At 52.6% G+C, this 22,612-nt stretch overlaps 7 protein-coding genes across 7 annotated transcripts; 4 read left to right on the forward strand and 3 right to left on the reverse strand.

The window, feature by feature from the left end:
* Positions 1-221: 221 nt before the first annotated feature.
* N0V96_008433 (uncharacterized protein) lies at positions 222-1,169 on the reverse strand (the record flags this gene model as incomplete). The annotated part of the gene is made up of 3 exons (XM_065758329.1): positions 222-542; positions 710-1,030; positions 1,101-1,169. The coding sequence occupies 3 exons, from the start codon at positions 1,167-1,169 to the stop codon at positions 222-224; spliced, it is 711 nt and encodes a 236-aa protein (XP_065613084.1).
* A 1,229-nt stretch (positions 1,170-2,398) lies between these two features.
* Positions 2,399-3,797, forward strand: N0V96_008434 (uncharacterized protein; the record flags this gene model as incomplete). The annotated part of the gene is made up of 4 exons (XM_053190051.1): positions 2,399-2,609; positions 2,672-3,113; positions 3,166-3,230; positions 3,283-3,797. 4 exons carry the CDS (start codon positions 2,399-2,401, stop codon positions 3,795-3,797), a joined length of 1,233 nt encoding a protein of 410 aa, XP_053052473.1.
* Positions 3,798-4,004: 207 nt separating this feature from the next.
* N0V96_008435 (uncharacterized protein) lies at positions 4,005-5,320 on the reverse strand (the record flags this gene model as incomplete). The annotated part of the gene is made up of 4 exons (XM_053190052.2): positions 4,005-4,314; positions 4,371-4,558; positions 4,614-5,002; positions 5,053-5,320. 4 exons carry the CDS (start codon positions 5,318-5,320, stop codon positions 4,005-4,007), a joined length of 1,155 nt encoding a protein of 384 aa, XP_053052474.2.
* Positions 5,321-7,274: 1,954 nt separating this feature from the next.
* N0V96_008436 (uncharacterized protein) lies at positions 7,275-8,672 on the forward strand (the record flags this gene model as incomplete). Its single annotated transcript, XM_053190053.2, has 3 exons — positions 7,275-7,388; positions 7,452-8,144; positions 8,202-8,672. 3 exons carry the CDS (start codon positions 7,275-7,277, stop codon positions 8,670-8,672), a joined length of 1,278 nt encoding a protein of 425 aa, XP_053052475.2.
* Positions 8,673-11,181: 2,509 nt separating this feature from the next.
* Positions 11,182-12,701, forward strand: N0V96_008437 (uncharacterized protein; the record flags this gene model as incomplete). The annotated part of the gene is made up of 6 exons (XM_053190055.2): positions 11,182-11,643; positions 11,692-11,759; positions 11,808-11,859; positions 11,909-12,103; positions 12,151-12,583; positions 12,634-12,701. 6 exons carry the CDS (start codon positions 11,182-11,184, stop codon positions 12,699-12,701), a joined length of 1,278 nt encoding a protein of 425 aa, XP_053052477.1.
* Positions 12,702-14,621: 1,920 nt separating this feature from the next.
* On the forward strand, positions 14,622-15,239 carry N0V96_008438 (uncharacterized protein; the record flags this gene model as incomplete). The annotated part of the gene is made up of 1 exon (XM_053190056.2): positions 14,622-15,239. The coding sequence occupies one exon, from the start codon at positions 14,622-14,624 to the stop codon at positions 15,237-15,239; it is 618 nt and encodes a 205-aa protein (XP_053052478.1).
* A 5,254-nt stretch (positions 15,240-20,493) lies between these two features.
* Positions 20,494-20,907, reverse strand: N0V96_008439 (uncharacterized protein; the record flags this gene model as incomplete). Its single annotated transcript, XM_065758330.1, has 1 exon — positions 20,494-20,907. One exon carries the CDS (start codon positions 20,905-20,907, stop codon positions 20,494-20,496), a length of 414 nt encoding a protein of 137 aa, XP_065613085.1.
* Positions 20,908-22,612: the final 1,705 nt, after the last annotated feature.

The following is a 22,612-nucleotide window of genomic DNA, read 5'->3' on the forward strand; positions in this document are numbered from 1 at the left end:
TCGAGTGAGGCTATTCTCGAAAGATTCAAGCATGTTTTCCTATTGGACCTGGTCTGGAACTGTGTGTTTGCAACTCTGTTTCTTTTTATTTTACTTGTCTCGATTTGACTTAGTCTCACGAGACAACCCTGTTTGTTAAAGATCTACATCGTCTTCTATCCAAGGCACGCACTCGGTCTCCCAAGAAAACTATCTACGCCGCAATCTTCTCTTGGCCAACCTTAACAGCAAGCTCGACGCCCTCGATGACGAGGTCCGGGCGGGACAGGAAGGGGGGAGTGGGAGGTGTTTGCGTAAAAGGTAGTGTAGCCGGTAGGGAATTGGGCAGCCATGGCCTCCTGGGTAGCCAGAGGAATAGCCTGGTCCTGCTCAGTGTGGAAGTACATGACCTCGATGCCATTGTTCCACGGCTCGTAGGTCGCGGGGTCGGAGAAGACACGGGCGGACTGCCAGCTCAACTCCGCAATGGCCTTGGCCTTGAGAACCGGGTTGACATCGGCGTAGAAGATGGTCTCTGGGGTATCAGCGTAGACCTTGTCACCCTGCAAGTTCAGTGTCAGCGGGAATTATCTCGATCAAGAGTCTCTTGGGGCATGTTTCTAGATATGTCGCATGCCAAGCAAGGGTTTAAAACAGTGACATGAGGGATGGGTGGAGGGGGCCATTGGCACTGGGTTCCAGCGTCAAAGTGTCAAAAGAAGAAGCTTACCTCGACTCTCATCCAGGGGAGGTACTCTCCGCTGAGCATGTCCAAAAGGCTGGTAGCGTTGGGGGCAGCAAAGGCGGCAAGGTAGACGAGCATGATGACGCCGCCCTTTTCGTTGTTGGCCGCGCGCTGCTTGTATCCAAGCCCCTCGATGGCGTTGCCGCCAACCATGCCGCCGTACGAGTGAACGACGACGACGACCTCCTTGCCGGCGTCGGCGAGGGTCTCAATGGTGGACCGCAGGACGGCGGCATCCTCCTCGAGACCGACGGTCGCGGGCTCCGCGCCGACGGAGGGGAGGGTGATGGCCTCGGACTCGTAGCCCTTTGAGCGTCAGACCGGCGCGGACGAGGTCGAAGGACTGCGGACCGTGCCAGGCGCCCGGGGTGAAGACCACGGTGGGCAGAGTGGCGGCGGTGGCCACGAGGGCCGAGGAAAGGAGGCTGGCGATCTTGGGGAGCATGTTGATGGATTTAGGAGGAGTGGTGGTAGGGGGGCGTGTGGTGTAAGTTGCGTCAAGGGGGGGCGAGAGGACACAGACAACTGCCGATCAACGTGTACCAAGGTTCAAGAGTGTTTTGGTACGGATACGGGTAACCGTTGACGTGCAGGATCTTTGGTAAAATGAACGACGGGTAAGGAGTTGTGGGATGCCGGAGGCGTATTAGCGAACGATGCAATAGGATCGATCGAGTAAGAGGGAAATGCTGCACGAGAGAGTGATTGAGGTGCCAACGCGCGAGGAACCGAGGGGATCGTGGGAAAGCCGAGGGGAAGGAAGAGATGAACATGCCATTTTATCCTCGTTCAATATCCGTACGGATACCTCTCTGACTCTCTATCTTGTTACTCTGCTGACAGCTCCCGGTGCTCCCATGAACCTCGTCTTTGCCTCAATCTCATAGAATTCATTATGCCCATGTCGATATCAGAGAAAAGAATTAGTGTCGCAACTGTCGCCCCCCTCAACGGTGTCCCCCTTTTCCGAAAGAGGTCGTCAAGACCGGAGGATAGCGACTGTATTGAGGTGGTGTTGATGGGGCGAGCTGAGGTTACATCAGCAATGGGGCACATTTGTCTGAACTCCCGTGATGAGCCTGGCTGCGATCAGACGTCGCGCTCGGAGCACAGGGTCGTGACGGGGACCACTTCTACGTAGTACTGGGTAGGGGACAAGGGCACAAGAGGTAGCAGGGCCTCGAGGTGGACGTTATATCGATGCGGATTTTGGCTCCCCAGTACGACGTTGGCCCCCTTCGACAGGCGTCGAGGGGACCCTCCCCTCCCCATTGAAGCCTCCAGCCTTGACAAGCCGGCATGTTGTCGCCCCTCATATGCCGAGTCAGTCGAATCTCACCACGTTTTTCTGCACCGGGCAGGGTGTCAATGGCAGAGCGTATAAGGACTCTAGGCTTGCGCATCCCGGATATCCAGGAAAGAGAGGCTCCATTTTGTTCTTGTCCGAGCCCTTCTTTTTCTCTCATTTTCCTATTGATATCCCCGTACCCGAAAAATTTCGGGAAGCAGCAGAGAGATACCGAAAAACTGGCGTGTTTCTTGCATTCATTGTATTCTTCGTTGACTCGTTGTTTGTTGTGTCCACGATACTGACTCACAAACTATTGGATTCTGGACGGAGGAGTACTGGTCTCGGAGATTTCACGCCCCCATCTTTTCCCTTCTTCAGCCTCCATGGCCGACACATCGGGTCTGACAGACCCTTTGGCGGATAGAGGGCCTGAACTGAGTGGCACCACGACGGCGTTGCTCGTTCTCGCAACCGTTTTTGTCGGTCTCCGGTTCTGGGCGCGATGGACTGTTGGCTTTCACTATGGCCTCGATGACTGGTTCATGGTGGTTGGCCTGATTGTCACCTTTATGGCGGGAGCCCTCAACTATGCCAGTAAGCACTAGACAAGACGATGGTTGAAGTGAGGGCATCACGAAGACTGACCCTGAATATAGTGATTGCACAAGGCCTCGGCCGCCACGCCGCAACATTATCACAAGATACCCTGATCCAGTTCCTCAAGCTGCTGCTGGCGTTTGAGTGTGTATACGTGACGGCGGTCATGTTCATCAAGATCTCGCTGCTGCTCATGTACCGCCGCATCTTCCCCGGCCGCGGCTTCAAGATCGCGGCCATGGTCCTCGGCCTCCTCACCATCGGCTGGTGGCTCGCCATCGTCTTTGTGTGTGTCTTCCAGTGCACGCCCGTGGCCAAGGCCTACATGCCCTGGATCGAAGGTACCTGCATCGACCTCAAGGCGTCCTTCATTGGCAACGCTATCCCCAACATCTTGACCGACGTGGCCATCCTGTGCTTGCCTATCGGCCAGGTGTGGAAGCTACAGGTGACATTGGCTCAGCGGTTGTCGTTGTGCTTCATGTTCCTGCTGGGAGGATTGTAAGTGATGCCAAGCCCTGAGGTAATCGTATAAGTGCTGACCTCGACAAAGTGTACTCTTCGCCAGTATCTACCGCTTCACAACAATTATGCAGTTTGAGCTCACTGACACGACATGTAAGGCTCGCCCAGCCAGCTACTTCTACTCATCCACTGACGATATACCTAGGGACCCTCGCCACTGCGTGTACATGGTGCGTCGTCGAATGTGCCTGCGGCGTTATCAGCGCTTGCCTGCCCACATTACGCCCCCTCATGGTCAAAGTCTCGTCGCAGTTCGGAAGCATCGCGACAAAGTACAACCTCTCTGGGGGTCAGAGCGGCGGTCGCTCAAAGGCCGGAAGCCGGGGGCCCACGGAACTCATGACGATCGGGGGAACGGGAGGGAAGTCGGCCGACAGAGGGTTCAAGCGCCTGGGAACCGAGGACGGAAAGTACGGCATCACGACGAACATCTCAACCCGATCTGCAGGAGCAGGAGGAGGAGCGACGACAAAGCCCTCGGAGGGTTCTGACTCGGGCTCGTGCGACGACTTGTCCCTGAAGGGCGGAATACGGATCAAGGTGGACCAGGAGGTCCGTTGGGGCGAGGAGAGCCGGTCTCGTCAGGACTCAACGGCGTCGACAAAGTACGAGTCTTCATCACGGAGCGGATCCTCGCATCTGGGCTCAAACCGAGTCTGAAAATGGGTCTTGACGACTGCATAATGAGAAGCGTTTACTTTGTCATATCATAACTGAACATAATAGAAACCTAATACAGAAGAGCGATTGTCAGCTTCAACAGATAACCGCCCGCCGGATTCAAAAACCATCTTGGACTTGACTCTGTACCGGAAATCTAGGCCCCAAAACTATTTTTTGGCATCGCAGCGTCCCGGACCAACCCAGCTAGGCATCGACCTCTCGCGTCCCATACTCGAACATGGCATTCGACTCCACGGCGCTCTCGTCAACGAGCTTATGCGCCGACTCTACGCCGGCGACAGGCAGCTTGAACTCGAATTTCTTCCCGGACGCCGGACCGCTACCGTTAATCTGGTAGGGGAACGGCAGGAACTCAGGCAGGAGGCCAAGTTGGCGCAGCGCGGTAGCCTGGTCCCAGGCAATGTGCTCGTGGTGGAGATGGTCGCCCCGTACGTTCACGACACTCGTAAAGGGGATAGAGAGATGCTTTCCAGTTGGCGGAACACCGGGAAGCCTGCGTTCGAGGTTAGAAGTACGCTCTTCACTTGTTTTGTGCTGGGGGACCCTTACAGCCAGTCAATGACCCTGTTGTGGGTGCACTTGAAGACAAACTCATCAATCACTCGATCAATACCAACCGTGCGGCTGACCAGCTCGAGCTCGGTGTCATCGGGATTGTTGAAGATGAAATGGTCTCTGTAGAAGCTGGTCAGGTATTGGCGGCCCACGCCGCCGGTGAGCGTCGGGATGTGATTGACCTGCGCCGGTATTAGCCAACCTTGCCCTTGAGAGCAACCTCCCGACAAAACTCACATAGGGCTGCTCGACCATGGTGGCCATGGTCTTTTCGACATTGCGCTCGCCAAACTCGAAGAGAGTGTGTTCTTCCCAGACGGCCTCGAGATCAAAGTACGGCCCGCCGAGGAGGGGTTTCAGGAACGTCAGTGTGCGCGTGTGCGCGAGCCCTGCGGCATTGGCGTTGAAGTTGGGATGGCTAGGGACGACGAAGAAGTCGCTTGCTCCGGGGTAGGAGTGTGTCTTTGCCGTGGGAGTTGGCTTGGGACTGTCTGTCACGGTTTTGGGAAGATGCGAAAGGGTGGGAATTGTGAGTGTCTGGCCAAAGTTGTAAAATACGGCCGCCTTGATCTCGGAATGACTCTCCAAGGCGTCGACAAGTTGCGAAGAGGGGGCACTGATGAGAGCTGGTGAGATTTGTTAGTTGGAGGTTTCCAATAGCCAACGATGTCCTTACAAATGACACCAAACTTGTCCTTTTCGTCACAACTGTCGAGCTCTCTGAGAATTTCAATGGCCGAGGTAACCTGGCCAGCAACGTCCGCGGCTCCTGGTGCAACGCTTATCTGCGCAACGGCGTATCCTTCCTCTGCCCATTTTTGTGACGGAGGAGGGTCCAGGATCTTGTCATGTTTGGACAGGTTGATGCCCTCTTCGACCACGATGATGAGCCCAGGCCCGTGGCCACGGCGGGACAGTGGTGGTTGAATCGTCACGGCGCTCATCTTTTCCTAATTTTGTTGTCTCGCTTTGAGGTAGAAACTCTGCTCAACCAGTTGGGGATCCTTTTTGTAATGTGCGACTTCGCGATTGGCACCAATGGAACGGCATCGACTTTGATGACCAGTTGAACAGGTTTCAATGGTAAGGTGAGATCAGTTGCGCCTCCACTTGGTGCAACCCCCGCTCGAGATATCGGCCGATTCCTCCCAGCTCCATTCCCAGATAAGGCAGTCAGCCGGGTTGGCAAGCCCTCTGTAACAACCTCGGCCAATCGCGACTGTTCCTCGAGAGTTGCGTCTTCCAATGCCATGTTGCAATTGAGGCGGTTTAGGGAAGAGTCCGTCAACAGTCCTTGGCGGTAAGTAATCATGTTTATCTAACCTCAGCATAGTATCGCTGATAGGGATACCTGGTTGTCCGAGTACGCCGTTGTCTGGAAACCTGAGAGAAGAGACCAATTGAGTTCAGGGATGAGATGTCAAAAGATGCAGAGTCCCCATTGAGTCTGTAACTCAATTGGCGCAGAGCTACCTTTTTCCCGAGTTGCTGAGCGACATAGAGGATGTTGGAGGCAAGGTGTCTTTTCAATTTGTTGACACACAACTGGCTTGACGCACCACACATATTTGACTCAATTGCGTTTAGAACATCCTCAAGCCCACAAAAATTGCATTTCTCTAGGTATTCCATTGCAATGAAACCAGGTCTCACTCAATTGCACGGCCCATAGCTAAGCGTGTGAAGCTCGCTATTGGCACCTCGAAAGATGGCAAAAGAAGCAATTGGTGCAGAATGCAAGGGACCAGCCAATGCAGGGGCGCAGGGGCTGCAGACAACCCAAGGGCGGGTCGTGGCATTTTAAGGGATCTGCCGTGTACTGTGTAACGCCGGGCGGTAGTTGTCTAGAAGCGGGAGAAGAAAAGGCTGCGATAACGTATAATCACCCTCACATCCGTTCTCAACCTTGAGAAGAACTGAAGCAGTCTTTGTTCATAGCAACTTTCCAGTCTACGACTGTAAGTGAAGGTGACGCTCGATGACCATCCTAGCTGGCCCCGTCCACAATGACGTGCCGCGCCGGAAGCGTGGGGAGTCCCGTTGCCGCGTTCATCACAGATTTCCCCCGTCCCCCCCTGTGGGAACTCCCCGATCTTTGGTCCCTGCAGTGTGCGTGGACTGTGGACTGCCTTACGAGTCCAGACAACCGGGACCGCATGTGGGAGACGTACGGCGGCCGATGAATGGTCGACGGTGGTGTCCCATGTCCACACAAGTCGTCCTGCATCTCATCTCAGATCCATCCCTCGGACCACCGCATCCAGAGCCTCAGCTTTGATATGCTCAGACACTCTACCCCAGACAGAACTGCCAGAATATTCTCGTCTAATCGTACAGGCTAGTTGTCGTTCGTTCGCCATGACAGTTGTCGCCGAAGAAGAGTGACATGAAGGAAACTTGGGCCACCCGCCAGCCAAGGCGATGGCTGATGGTATTTCAATGTCTTGAAACTCTAAAAATCACTCCCCCCGACTATGAAAGCTGGCCTGAAGCTGCCCTCCAATACCCTCCGTGCCGGGTGCCCTTCATTCTAGCCCCTCCCTCCCTGGCCATAGTCGGCGACGCCACGCCACACTATACAGACTACCCAAGATGTCAGACACAGCTCCCTGGCGTCCATTTTGAGACCTGGGTCCCTTGCTCAGCTTCCTACTTGTCTCCGACGTAAGTTCGACTCTTTCCCACCTCCAAACCTCGCCGGCTGCGCTCTGCGTTACTCTTTCTTGCTCATCGTCATTGTCAGCTTGCTCTAATGCGGTGATTTATGATTCCTGGCCCAGCAAAGACAACCATCGTTCACAGCTGGTTCTGGTCCCAAGTTGCGCGCATCGATCGCATCAACCACGTCTTTGAAAAGTCGCCGACTCCGAGCCGCAGCATCCATCGACAGCATTCGCCATGTCGACTGCTCCAGTGAACAGGCAGACCTTCATTGGTCTGCTCATCCTTCTCTTCTTCCTGTGGACGCTCTCGACTTTTACCCAGACAACATCGACAACTCCTACACACATTGTGAGTCTTGAGCCAATGTCTGGTCTTTCTCTAGGCTCTCTGGACTAACTCTCGACTCCCTAGACACACGACCAGCAGTCTGCCAATCCTGTAGGCCATCCGCAGTACCCGAACAGTAATAGCAATGCCGCGGATAAGCAGAAGCCCGACAAGTCCTCGAAGCCGTCCCACGATATTTCAAAACCAGACAAGTCGCCAGAGTACTCCCTTCCGCCATGGTACGAGGACGACGAAGACAAGGCAGACAAGGCAGCCTCTCAAACGACTGCCAAGGGAGCGAAGGAGACCGCAAGCGCTGCCTCTGACAAGGGCGCGAGCAAGAGCTCGTCTGCCTCTACATCTCTAAAGTCGCATTCGTCCTCGTCTTCTGCCACCTCGAAAGAATCATCCGGCTCCAAGGACCGCAGCCGTCCCCTAGTCCTCTACGCCTACGCCGAGTCCGACGCCGGCCGCGAGAACCTCCAGTTCTTCGTCAAGCAGGGCCTGCACGACGCTGCCGACTTCATCTTTATCCTCAACGGCGAGACCAATGTCAGCAGTATCATCCCTGAAAAGGACAACATCAAGGTTGTTGCCCGCGACAACACCTGCTTCGACCTCGGCGCGTACGGCGAGGTGCTCCGGAAAGGAGATCTGTATAAGAAATACAAGCGATTCATCACCATGAACGCCAGTATCCGCGGCCCTTTCCTACCTCACTGGGCGCAGTCGTGCTGGACTGACATGTACCTGGACCGTCTCACGGATGAAGTCAAGGTAAGACGATGACGAAGTTCCGCAACTCTAGTGACTGCTGCTAACATGGCTTGCTAGCTGGTCGGCATGACGGCAAACTGCTGGCCCCGATTCCACGTCCAGTCCATGATCTGGGCCACCGACAGCGTAGGCATCGATCTGCTCCTCAACCCCCCGCCTGGCTCCTCCGTCAAGGACGACTTCGGCACCGAGAACGACCCTGTCGGCCTGGGCGGCTGCTACGACGGCTGGAATCACGCTGTGCATGCCGAGATTGGTGCTACGGGCACCTTCTTGAAGCAAGGCTACAAGGTGGACCTGATGATGACGGCGTTCCAAAAGTCCAAGAACTACATTGAAGAGTGCGACACGTCGCAGAATGGTGACGTTCTCTGGAACGGCAAGTACTTTGGTACCAACGTGCACCCGTACGAGACCATTTTTATCAAGGCCAACCGCGACATTGACCCGACTCTGATTGAGCATTTGACGACCTGGCATCAAGCGTCCGGTTTTGACAGCTATGCCGCTTGCAAGTCGAGTTCCTAGTGGTTGGGTCATGTTTTGGATGTAGTATTGGGCGCTCGGCGTTGGCTATTTCCTTCATGTTTTGGAAGTACAAAGGATGAATGTGTACATTAGGCGCATGTGTACGGCAAAAGAGCGTAGTTGGAAATGAATGCATATTGGATATCACTTTTAGATAACGAACCGAGTCAAAATCGATCGGCAGTGTGTTTCTGACTACTGACTACTACTTGTAGCTCCAAGTTGTTCCAGTCTGGCCAACTTTGCCCCGCGATGTTTGCTGATCCCGGAACCTGCTTTCGCGTCTTCCACTCCGACCAACACCTGACCGTTTCTCCTTGTAAGCGTACAAATTATGTTAAATTTGAGTTTGAACCCCGTTGATGTGGGCATAGTGAGGCTGTCAAGATGGATCTCAGCTGGAGATCTCTATGGAAACCCGCGAAACGCGCGGTGAACATTTCGTTGATGAGATACATAGACTGACACGGATGGCTTGCTTCGCAGGTGAAGGACATATCTCACCAGATTCTTGCTGCCATAGCTTGTCGAAGGTATCTCTCGAGTTTATTCGGCCTCAACTGTACACATGCCTGGGCTTCAATTGCGTTAACCTACCAAAACTACGAATTATCACGATGCGGCCCTCAGTGACATTTTTCATCTCAGTACTCGCCGCAGCCACAAAAGAAAAAGACTGCGCCTGTGTCTGGTTCTACCCGGGTGTCACGTGGGGAAAGTGGGCAATGGGCCGTCCAGACGAGGCCATTGGCATCTGCGTCGAGGAAGTCGGCGGCTGGGTGTACTACCCCGACCAGAACGTGCAGGACGGCGACATCCCAGCGAACCGGTGTACCATCTGTCGCGACGCGAGAAGCTGCACCAAGGACTATGATGTCGATAATGACTACTTTCGTGTACGGTGCAGCACGTATGCTGAGGGAAGTTGTGGGGCGTGGAGGTCTCAGAGGTGAGTTGCCATAGAGTGCGTCCCGGGTATTATCGCTAAGTTTACTGGCTCGGTGAAAATGAAGGGTAACACAATTAAATCAGGAAAAGTTAAATGCGACTGAAAGTCTGTTCTCGCTCTGTACTACCCAAGTTGCAATATCCGTTGCGGCAATTGAAGGATACAGCACCCATACATGTATGTTTGAACAGGATACACACCTTACTAAGGGCCTCTAATACTATTGAAGTTTCAGTGCTATCCTGCTGCGTCCTAGATGACTCGAGAATTATGAATGCATTTCGAGGAGTCACCGTCGTTTTGTATTAGAGATGAGCTCGTAAAAGCAACATAATTACGTGAGTTCACACCACAGGTGTCATACACGATATTGTACCCACATTGACCCATTGATACCCGAGACCCCCCATTTAACCTCACAGCCCGTCCTCCTTCAAGATCAAGCTCCTCTTACATCGTACACCTTTCCAACTTGCCCACAGAACTGCTCCTGTGCCGTCTTGAGCCTCTTGCAGTTCAAAATCTAGCACATACGACCATACCCATTGGAAAACTCGGGATCCCGTCCGCTCTCCCATAGATAAGCCAATGAGGGCCGGATTAGTAGTTGGGTCGGTGACGACCAGCGAATACCTGGTGTTGTATGTTTTTTTTTGACGTTTTGGCGATTTCACGATGTTTTTTGTGGTGGATATAAGTCGAGTTTTGTCGGTTGTGAGAGTACACCAAAAAAGAGCAGTGCGGCTGCTGACTGTACAACTGCAGCTGCACAATGACTAAGAACCTACCTTACACTGCAGTCTGCAGGTGCCAGGCAGCCTTTTAAGAAACCCCTGTCGACCACCCGAGAGCTTGAACTTTGAATTTGAAGCATGGCCGGTAGCCGGAGCTAAACCCCATCAAGGAGGTCAATCGAACTTGGCCCCCGGGCTAGGCCGGCCGTCTCACTTTCGATCCTCCCCAATGGCCGCCAAGAGCCAGTCAGCAACCCGTCGTAAAGCCTGATGAGGCAATGGGACCCAGCGACCATCTCCAGGCAGCCGTCAATTTCCCTGCCGTCATCCTGCTCGCCCGTGCGGCTGTCGAGGTTCACCACGACTTTCGATGCAGGAACCAGGATTTCTCGAGGTCGCCAATCGGTCCGGATTGGATGGATTGGATGAACACCTGCAGCTCGATGCCGTCAATCCTTGCGTTCTCTGGAAATAGACTCCCGCTGTTTGGCGAAGCGATGTCGATGAAAAGAAGGAACAGGGGCTTTTTGGTGAGGAGAGCTACAAAATACACTAGAGCTATTCAGCCCTCACGATCGACATTTGCATTAGCGTCCAGGCCCCAAGAAAGAGCTGGTGCTACGGCATCGGGTGCTGCGCCCCTGGGATAATCTCGTTTTCCTTCCTCCTCACTTCATTGGCGAATCCTGGGGTTTACCGTTGCGGCCCGCAAGACTCGGGGAAGGCATCAGAAGCTTGTTAAGACGGCCGGTCTTCCCACACTTCTTTGTCTCCGTCTCTGCATCCCTCTCATCGCAAGCCTGACAATCCATCGAACATTGTCAACATGGTCCGTCTCAGTCTTTTGGCACTCGCTGCCACCACGCAGCTCGCCCACGCATGGCTGCCCAACGACGGCACCAGAAAGCTGTTGGATACCCGCGGCTTCAGCCTCTTTGACAACCAAAACACCACGTCCGATGACTCTGACGGCGTGAGCAAGCGCTGGTGGACGGCTTCCGGCAAGATCAGGGGCGTCAACTTGGGCTCCCTGTTCGTCTTTGAGCCCTGGATCGCCAACAACGAGTGGAACACCATGGGCTGCGGTGGCCAGCAGTCTGAATTCGACTGCGTCATGAACACGGGCCAGGAGAGGTCTGATGCCGCGTTCCAGAAGCACTGGGATACGTGGATCACCGAGGGTGACTTGGATGAGATGATGTCTTATGGCATCAACACCATCCGTATTCCCGTGGGATACTGGCTGGATGAGTCGTTGGTTGACCAGAACTCTGAGCACTTCCCAAGGGTTTGTGGCCCTTTGATCTGTTGTCTGACTAAGACTGACCGAATATAGGGAGCTGTCAAGTACTTGATCCGGCTCTGCGGGTGGGCTAGTGACCGCGGATTCTACATCATCCTGGAGTATGTTCAACAACCCATGAGACGCCTTCAAAGACTAACAACATGAAGCCAGCACGGTGCCCCGGGTGCTCAAGTGGCCAAGAACTCGTTCACTGGCCAAGTAAGACCTCCTATCCCTAGACTTATGGCCGTCCTCTGACTGTCTCCAGTTCGCCAACACCCCGGGCTTCTACAATGACTACCAGTACGGCCGGGCTGTCAAGTTCCTCGAGTTCCTGAGGAAGCTTGCCCACGACAACAACGAGCTCCGGAATGTCGGCACGATCGAACTCGTCAACGAGCCTACCAACTGGGACTCTTCCGTGCAGTCCCTCCGCAGCACGTTCTACAAGAACGGCTACAATGTTAGTCACTACTGTTGATACCTTGCGCATCTCACTAACACTCTCAGGCCATCCGCAACGTCGAAAAGAGCCTCGGCGTCAGCGCCAACAACTACTTCCACATCCAGATGATGTCCTCGCTCTGGGGCTCTGGCAACCCGACCGAGTTCCTCGACGACACCTACTTCACCGCATTTGACGACCACCGCTACCTCAAGTGGGCCAACAAGAACGACGTGCCCTGGACGCACGACAGCTACATCTCGACGTCGTGCAACGACAACCGCAACGGCGACGCCTCGGGCCCGACGATTGTCGGCGAGTGGAGCATCAGCCCGCCCGACGAGATTGAGAACTCGGACGACTGGAACCGTGACACGCAAAAGGACTTTTACAAGAAGTGGTTCGCAGCGCAGGTCCACGCCTACGAGAAGAACACTGCCGGGTGGGTGTTTTGGACGTGGAAGGCCCAGCTTGGCGATTACCGGTGGTCCTACAGAGGTGAGTTTCTTTGATGATCATTGATGATGTGTATGCTAACGAGGTTGTAGACGGTGTGATTGCCGGAGTCATTCCTAGGGACCTGAACTCGATCGCCAGCTCGGGCGTCTGCGGTTAGGTGTCGTCTTTGGCTACATTGACGGAGAACGAGATATTTGACGCATTATGCATTCTCATTGTAGATATTTCCATACATAAGGCATTTGAACGTGTAAATGACCCTCCTGACCCGACCTCGTATCGGAGTTCCACTGCATCTTGTCACAAAAGCAACGTAACCTGCGCGAACCCGCACAGCACACCCCATCACCGGCCCTTTCGGCATGCATGATTCCCTAACCAGGACGGCGGCGTTGGTGTCTCGTCCGCATCTAGTAAGGCTTCAACCCCCGCTAGTCTCCAGTCAGCAAACGGCCTCGAGATCAACCTTGCCGGCGTGCAGGATCAATGACAAAATGCCATCTACATGGGAGATCATGCAGTGGAAGTCCATATTCCCCGGTCTGGGGCATGCTGATCGTGTCAAGCTGGAAACGGCCTTTTTCTCGTATCTTTTGACTATCATCGCGACTATTTTCTCACCACCAAGTCACCCGAGTCAAAAATTGAGCCAAGATGCCTAACCGGCCCGCCGGCACATCCGCGTTGGTTCCAACGTCATGTCTCACTTACACATGGGATTCAGCTCTGCACTTACTAATCCCTCGCAGGACTCTCAGGACTTGGGACAAGTTTGTGACCAAAGACAACAAAATCTAAAGCGGATTTCCGCAATGTCTCGCATCACCATATTGAAAACACCCTGATATTACGAGGTTGCATCTGACATTTCAGCCTCGAAAAGCCCAACCCGTAACCACCGTCATCTATGACGTGCATGTGGCGCCGTTCCGTCCCGCCTTGGAGAGCGCCATTTTCCAACTCAATCCTCACGATGCAGGAAACGTGGGGTTCCTGCGAAGCTTCTTTTCTGTGAGGCAAACATCTGGCTTCCCTTCAAGCACTGCTGTCCATAGTTCTAGACCACGTGTGCTCCTCTTTTCCGTTCATTAACTTCAGATCGACCCACGGCCGGAAACTTGGAAATCTGAACCCGCGTAGAGTTTGCGTGGCTTGGTGTGGGGTTATCCTGCGCCGGGAAACTCAAGCGTCAGCATCGTCACTTTTGTGGACTGCTTGATATTGCTGTTTGATAATCTGAGCAGTCACTGCCTGGGCGGAGTACACAGAGGGCTGACTGAAGTGACAGACCCGGTGCAACCCTGTGAACAAACGACAAGGACGATCAGAATCAGACGAAGCAGCTGTTTCCCCAGATTTCTTGCTTCACCGAGGACAGGACCATCCTCCCTTACTGGCTCGTTTGCGCTAGCTCCGTGCTCATCAATGGAGCCGAATTGTGGGCGGTGATCGACACCACGTTACCAGTGCTCCTTTGAGACTTCCTAGTTTGCTAGTTTGCGTCCATGTCACCCTGGAAAGTGACACCAACTTTACGATGCGGCTAGGGACCTCGTGTATGTTTAGCGGGGTTCCGCCTTCCCCCGACCGCCTCTTTTTTTTTTCTCCCCTCCCGCCAGATCCTTCCAACATGATCGTCCGTCAAGTGGGAAGAATGAAGGACAGCAGGGTCTCTCGGGGAAAGAAGCCTGTCTGAACCGGAAGCAGCAAGAGAGGACGCCAGAGTTGTCTCTCTCTTAATATAAACCACGCCACCCCGCTCTTCTACAACCTCATCCCATCCGTCCTTGGTTAGATCCAGCATCACCAAACGTCGTAACCAAACCTCAAGGTGTCCAACATCATTCATCGCATCTTTCAAGGTACGTGAAAGCCTCCAACAATTGCTGCCACCTGTGTCTCTTGTATTGGCCTACGAATCAGTTCGAAATTGGAGAAAGACTGGAGACGGATGTACTGACGCCGTCTAGCAGTTGAGGTATAAAGACCAGGGTCATCTCCTCTTCATCATCATCATCAGCATCAGCAACTATCACTTCTTCACAAACACATCGTCATCACCTCTTCAGCCATCAACATGAAGGCCGCCTACGCCATTGCCCTTCTGGGTGCTACTCTAGCTTCTGCCCAGTTCACCAACCAGACCAAACCCTTCTGGCTCAAGTTCACCCCTTGCACCGGTGGCTCCGGCGAGACCTACCTCACCTCGTGCCACTCCGGCGCCGGCCAAGCTGGTCTCTGCCCCGAGACCACGGAGCCCGTCCAGGAAGCCAACCGCCCCACGACTCACACAAACTACTTCCTCAACGAGACCCAGTCCGACTTCAACGGTCACCTCCTCGGCGCCCTGACCTGGAACCAGCCCATCGGCAACGGCGACCCTATCTCCTCCGGAATGATGCTCAACCTGCAAATCGTTAGCAACGGTGCCATCCCCATCTTCTCCCCAGGAAACACTGCCCTCTTCACCCTCGGCTTTGACGAGAACGAGAAGCTTTTCATCTACTCCCGCGCGGACGACTCCAAGGCCGTTGCTGGCTCGCAAGCTCCCTATGGCGACGAGGCGTACTACCGCTGGCACGTCTGCTACACTTTTGTCGGCAACTACTACTACCGCTCTCTCGTCTGGATCACCGCCGGCCCGGCTTCCAACCCTACTTGCGAGGCTGTTGATGTCTATCGCGAGTGGGCTTAAGGCATGCATGGATGGGGCTCACTGGTACCAGCTTCGACTGAGAGAAGAAGCCCGAGCTTCATGGTCGGTCCTGCAACAATTACACGACAGCAACTCTGGCATTGTCTTTGGTCTGAGTTCCGACACGACTGATGATGGTGGCCTACCTTCTGGCTGATGGAGTAAAACAAAAGTTTCAATAGCTAATCCTAATAAACTATACGTCACAAACACTGGATAGTGCTTCTTCTCCGTTATGCTGTCAATTGATGTTGGTCCATATCATGGCTGTCATGCTATCCTACTCTATCGGCCCAAGCATGAATCTGGGGCATAAAAGTAGTACCTGCCGTCTTATCGTATCTCGGGTATTTCGTATCGTGTGGCTTTTTCCAAAGCCCGATCCTTCATGACAATTCCCGAAGCCAGGAAAGTGGAAGGAAACCCAGTACCATACCAGGATGGAAGTGAAAGTACTTGTCTGGATAAACTTCCGAATCTCATTAGCCCTGTTACCAAACCATCGGCAACCATCTGATCTTCTCAGAGGACCCCTGATATGTCGTCTTCCAGGGACCCCGTGCATGGGCCGCCCCTGTTGGGAATGACATGGGCGGGGACGTTCTCTCTTGACGGGAAGCTTACATTACCATCCCTCCTCTAGCTCCTTGATACCGACCTCTGATGCAGAGAAGTCAACAGTGCACTTGAGAATGTATGCTGCACGATTATAATATGATCTGAAAGAATTTGAACTTTGTTGTCTTAGGTTTGTATCCCGGGCGAACAATGAAATGGCGGGGTAGACCAATCATGTAAGCGATCCCCCCACCAGTCACTTACACGGACTGTGGATGCCCCGCGAGTTCGCCAACACTGAGAACAGGCTGTACCCGAGTAAGGCAGTCTGGATCTTCTTTTAGTAATTTCAAGACTTTGACGGAAACCCAGAAATTCGAAGATTCATATTGTCATAAACTCAATAGCCCCATCAACCGATGAACCATCAGCTTAATGCTTCGGAGACACAGCAACCCAATGAACCTCAAAGGAAATAAGCAGACCGCTTGCTACGTGATGAAACATGTGAAGTGCGGCGAATCCATCTTGAAGGATTTCTGTATATCTGAAAAGGCCTTCAGGTCAAGAGAAATATGGATGCGATCGCCCCTGGTCTTGAGTCAGCCGTTGGTGCTTGTGCTGACATTCAGCCATGTGGTATGGCATCCCACCAGGGAATCTAAAGCATAAGTAGCTTACCTAAGGTAGGCACCAGCCATGTGGTATCGCATCCCAACTGAAAGTCTTCTCACTAGAATGGCCCGAAGAAGTCATTGTCCACGGGAAAGTAAGCATCGTTGCAGTCATTCAACATCATATCGAGAGTATTGTCGGAGGTCGATCATATTGGTGGTAATAATCAAAGGTGTACCAAGACCAGTCCCTCCAGCGGGAACTGGAGACTGAACTAGAACTTCGCAACCGTAGGTATCCTTGTGGCGCTTGATGTTAGACCGGTGCTTCGGGAACTTCTTGCCGCAGGACATCTGAACGGCCTGGTTGTGCTTTGAGCTGATGTGCCTCTTGAGGTTGAAAGGACTGGAGTAGGTTCTATGCTCGCAGCCGGGCACTTCGCAACGCAACTTTGTCTTGGTATCTGCGGCAGGCGTGGCGAAATGAGCGTTCTACTTCCGCTGCGCTCAGAAATGAGTAGGTTCGTTGATCTTGATCTTAGAATTGAGGCACTGTCCACTAGGATGATCGCATCATCGTTATCCCGGTTGTCGAGGTCTATCCATAGTTGGTATGTCTAGTAGATAGTGATGGTACCGAAATCCTGGAATCAGAGAAGAGCCAAAGCAAAGCTGCTGATACGATGGCACGACCAAGAGATGCGGTTTAATCACGGCCATTCACTTGATCCTAGACCCTTGCGATTGTGGGATGTCCCGCAGGGATCCCCTGTGTGTAGATCACCTTAGCGTTGGAAACGTCCCGTCCCATCCTCGGAATCTAGATCCCCTGTCTTTAAGGTTTTCCCCGTTCAACCACCTTCGTGCTTACACAGGCCGGATTCAATGGCTCCCGGGGCTGCCGCTGCGCATCGTAGGAAAATTCCTGGTCATTCGGGTTCCCTATGGCGGGCTTCTTGACTCAGCTTAGATGGAGAGATTCAAGTTATAGTTTCGCCGATCGTGTTCGCAACACTTCGCGCTCACACAAATCGAAGAGGAGATGCTTTGTCACACGCAACTACACCATGGTAATTTTGGGGGAAACAGGTATTCATTCTCGATGTTTAACTTTTATACATCAGAAACTCCCGTACCAAACAATGATGTATCAAGAAAGATGCATGGCTATGCAATAAAAACGACAATGCCTCTGCCTGAGAGTCAAATCCCTCCCCATTCTATCGCGTATGCACCTCCAAATGTCCACACGAAAACATTAAACAATCTGGTTTTTGATCGCTAGGGAATCTATTTCGACTAGTGATCGGGAATGAAAGCTTCCGTAGATGGAGGCCTACCCCATTTACTAATGGCCGTGCCGGTCGTCATTCAGTTCGTGATACTGGTCGTAATGCTGTTCATAATGCTGTTCATAATGCTGGTCATAATACTGGTCATGATTCTGGTCCTGAAGCTGGTCGTGAAGCTGGTCGTGAAGCTGGTCGTGAAGCTGGTCGTGAAGCCGGTCGTGATACTAATGACTCTGGTAGTAGCCAGTATGGTAACCTTGCGGGTAGCCCCACTGGTGACCATCCCAGTAGCCGTCCTCGTAGCTTTGCTGAAGACCGTCCATCGGCTGATTACTCTGCTGGGAGCTCTGCTGGTGATACTGGCAATCATATGGGTAGCCGGACTGGAAGCCATACTGGTGGCCGTACTTCCAGCCCTCACACCACCCATTATGATACCCATGCTGCTGGCCTTCCTGAAAGCGTTGCATACAGATTTGCTGATAGTGGTCTTGTGGGATGCCGGCGTACTGAGGTTCAGTGCCCTGAATGTTGACACTGAACGCTATCCCTGGCCCAGTTCCATTGCCAACAGGCACCGCAGGTGCCCCCAAGATTTGCTGACATACCCCACAGTCCTTTTGATGCCGCTTGATGTCATCAGGGCGGTCATTAATGAGGTTGCCGCAAGACATCGGGACCTTGTCGCCATGGACGCTTCTCTGGTGTCTGTTGAGATTGGAACGTTCGCTGAACCGCGCGCCACAGCCTTCTGGGTGGTCGCACTCGAAGACAGAGGGTTTCGAGGTGTTCTTATTGGGAGTCATGATAGGTTTCTGGCAGTGTTGGAGTCTTTTTTGGGGTGTTGAATGCAGCCAGCTGCAGGTAGGAGGAACAAAAGATCAGGCTGATTAAAAAACAGATTAAGGAATGATTGGGTACATGAATGCTAACGACAGTGGTAAGAAAGGACATAAAATCAGAAATTAACGAGACTCAAATTGGAGCTATGGCTGGCTGTGTCCCCGGTCTTATAGCCTTGATCTCATGGTACGTAGGTATCTGGGTTGACCGGACGGGGAGAAAGGAACCCACCGCGCAAATCCTGGTGAGGATCGGAGTGTGGACTACGCAGTCGGGCCCAATGACAAGATGTATACTCCTGAGGATTGTACGAATCTGACGCTGGAACAAATTGCCTGGAAGCCACACCATTCGAAGTGAAGCTCAACCCCTGCGTTTCGCCAGTTGAGGACTGCATGGGGAACCACGCAGCACCGGGGCAAACGCACCCCTACTTCTGGTCATTCTTATGTTCAGCTGTTGAGAAACGCTTCTTCGATACTGGGACGATGCTGTGATTGTGTGCGTCTAAGTCTCTGATGTGTTAGCGCCGATTCTCTCAATACACAGTCTGAACATTGGGCATTCGACTATCGCAAGAATAACGTCTCATTGAAGGAAGAATATGGCATCAAATGACATAGCGGACAGAGGAAACGTCGAACTCAACGAATGCAGAGAGCCTTTTCTTCGCCACTACATATATATATACTAAAAACTATCTTCGTGAAGAGGACTTAAGTTGCAGGCTACAGAATCCTTTCCTTTCGGATACCGCGTTTGCCTGACGCTGAATGGAACGTCAACATTCTCAGACGCCTCAAAAAGCATCATCAGGCGTGGAAATCTCTTCGACGATAGGCAGATTTACGAAGCGATGCTTTCGCTAGGTTTCGTATGAGTGAAAATGGCACCATTGTTGCCCCTGGTTGTTGCCAGTCCTCAGTGTGAAGTCAACTTCGTTGGCATTGCAGATTCAGAGAACAAAAATGTGTGAAACCTGCAAACATCAAGTCCTCAGTGTGGCGATCACTTCGTTGGTGTTGAATTGCGATAAAAAGAAGAGGGTGCCCCCGAACGTATGAGGACTTGGCCCCACACCTGACGTCGAATGCCCGGTCTTGGGAAAGCGGTCACGAATTGCGCTTGACGCGAACGCTCTGCCCCGCTATGTACTTCGCTACCTAGTGTCTGACGGGGCCTGCTAGGTATTTTGAATACCATCGGCGACGGCGTTACCTACAACCGCATTTTCCCGGCTGAGGTGTCGAGGGATCACCAAGCCAGCCAACCTCACCACTTCACCACCAGCCTCACGAGTTGAGGTATTCATCGAGAAACGCAGTAGAGCCAACACTTCGCCGTCTTCTTATCGAATCCTGTAGTTCTTATCCACTACCTTATCCTCAGCGGACTCAATTCATGTCGTTACTAAACTTGCAGGCCGGACGCCATGGAGGCTTGCAACATGAGACTGTGGTGTAAGGTTAGCGTACCGGTATTTGTAGCCTTGTTGGTTGGTTCCAGATCTTTCCCCCACCAGAATGTCTGTAATACCAGGCACCCTGCACCAAAGTGGGAGCGTAATCCAGTCACTTAGTCGCTGATGGATGCTGTGGCCCACCTCACTTACTCACTTGCACGGTTCTAGGCACGTACCTGGTCTTAGGCTCGCCGTTGGATGGTGACCCGATTTTCTTATTCAGTGGGGGTTCACTAACACATCAAGTCGCCGGGGCGAGCCGAAGTCTTTCTAGCTTGCCTGGTCTTTGGCAAGTGGCATAGGCAAATGGATGTTTGTGTATTCAAAGACCGATTGGGTAAAACAATGTACTAACAGACGAAACGGCCAGTTCTGGAAGGGGCACAAGATTTCCATGGTTCATCCTACGTCCCCTGTCAAATTCCAAGCTGCCCCAACTGCTCCTCATGAGGAGCTCCGTGCTCACGCCTGATTTGACCATTCAATCAGTCGGCAAAGGTCTCGGTCGTGTTTGGGGCTGTATTCTGACTAATGATCCCCAAAGTGAAGTCGTCAATAAGGACGTCCATTTCGCCGAACTCTTCTGGGTAGAAGCCGTGGTTGAAATCAAAGTTCGTGGTCTCGGTGGCGCCGGTTGTCGCACTTGTAGGTGATCCGAAGCCGACTTGTTCAGTGGGGGCAGAAAGCTGAGCCATACAGGATTTTCCACATGACTTTTGGTGGCGCTTAATGTTCGATTTATGGTTTGGGAGGGTTTTCCCGCAGGATAATCTGATAGCAGTGCCGTGCTTGGACTGAGTGTGCCTCTTGAGATTGGATCGAGTGGTAAACTTGGTGAGCTCGCAGCCGGACTTTTCGCATCGGAACTTTGGGGTAGCTACAACCTCGAGAACGGGCATTTCGACGTCGTCTACTGCTATCTGGACATGAAATAGAAGGGCTGTTGATCTAGGTTTGGCAGACAAAGTCGAAAGCTAGAAGCTGCTCACCCATTCCCATCGGGAGGAAAGCAGATGACAGCCACGATTCATTTATACTCCTTTGGCAAATTACTGGAAGCAAGTGAGAATTTCAAGCCTCATCAACCTAGCAATACGTGGAGGCAATGCTAGAGCCCAATTGAGGAGGAGGATGGTTGATATGGTCTTACTGAGGTGACTGCCATTGGGCACAAAATTCCCAAGAGGTGTGTGCAGGGGGGGGGGGGGAGAAAAGAAAACCGGGTCTGCATAAGGTTATTGTCTCCACCTAATCAGATACCAACATCGGGTGAGGAAGTTCTCTCCGGGGCGCTATGCCCTGCAAGTCCATCTCCATGTCTCCACTATAAAACGGGTATATAGCACGGACGTGGTTGCCTCACAGCGATGAGCAATGGTTCGCTGTGGCGGGATGTGGCGCAGATCTTATTTGAACCATGGGTACCTCTCCAGCGCAGGTGCACCGAACCCCCACCACTCTCCAACTCTACCTCACTTACATGGGCTTCGGTCGGAAACTCATACACACTGCCTTGAGCCATCCTCTCGTTCTAATTTTTCTTTGATCATAATGAGAGCTCGTGAATGCGTTGAGAATGAATTTAATCACACCCGATATTTGGTCGAGCGCATGAGGATTGATAGATATCCAAATTTATCAGGCTACGGAACCCATACATGAGTCTTGCTTCATGGTTACAAATGGAATGAGTGGTTCTTCCCCCTGACGTGAAACGGCCACAATCTCAGCACACAAGTCTCAATTCCCTCTTCCGTGATGATTTGCGCGCTGAATCATACTTTTTCTGCGTACTTAAGATGAACAGAGATTCCAAATTCTGAAGTCCTAAAGATGATTGTCTGGCTGGTGGGCTTCGAAATAAAAGCCGTCCATGATATAACCCATGGCGTCGAGGCCCCTCGGGTAGGTTTCGAGGGTAAGATCGAATTTCGGAATCTCAGTAGCATTGATAGGTGACCCGAGATTGTTGTGCACCTCGGGTATCGAGGGTTGATCAATAGCTGCACGACACTTCTGACAGGACGTTATATGACGTTGAGAGTTTGATGCGTGGTTCTGTCGGCTCTTGCCGCAAGGCATTTGAACCTTTTGGCCGTGTTTGGACTTTTGATGCCTATTGAGGTTGGATCGAGTGGAAAAAGTTTTGAGGTTGCAGCTAAGCTCCTGGCAAGCGAATTTGGAGAGGGACCTAATTCCCTGGTTGGACATGGTGATCGAGACGTTCTGCTGCCACGGACCTCTAGTGATGAGTGACCGGGCCTATCGATCTGGTAACAAAATTTTGAGAACGAGAAATCCTGTGTCTTCTGCCATCTTCGGTTAAAACAGATGGAATTGAAATCTTTTTGTATTCAGCTGTTCTTAGTAAATGAGGATTGTGAGCCTCTTCTTGATGGTCACCTCTTACACGTGTAAGGTAGGTTGCCAGTGTAAAGTGAAGGGGGTGGACGGGCGAGGTGGCCCGGGGTCACCCCATCCTGTTCGATCCCCGAAAGCCGAAGACTGTTTTCCGTCTGCAAGGCAAGATACTGATTGGCTGCACACAGGAAATGTCATCGGGTCAGCGGGGCAGCATGGCAGCAAGGTGTAAATTTGTTAGAA

The sequence above is a fragment of the Colletotrichum fioriniae genome, assembly GCF_027942845.1.
Source record: "Colletotrichum fioriniae strain IMI 355084 chromosome Unknown scaffold_10, whole genome shotgun sequence".
Taxonomy (NCBI): Eukaryota; Fungi; Ascomycota; class Sordariomycetes; order Glomerellales; family Glomerellaceae; genus Colletotrichum; species Colletotrichum fioriniae.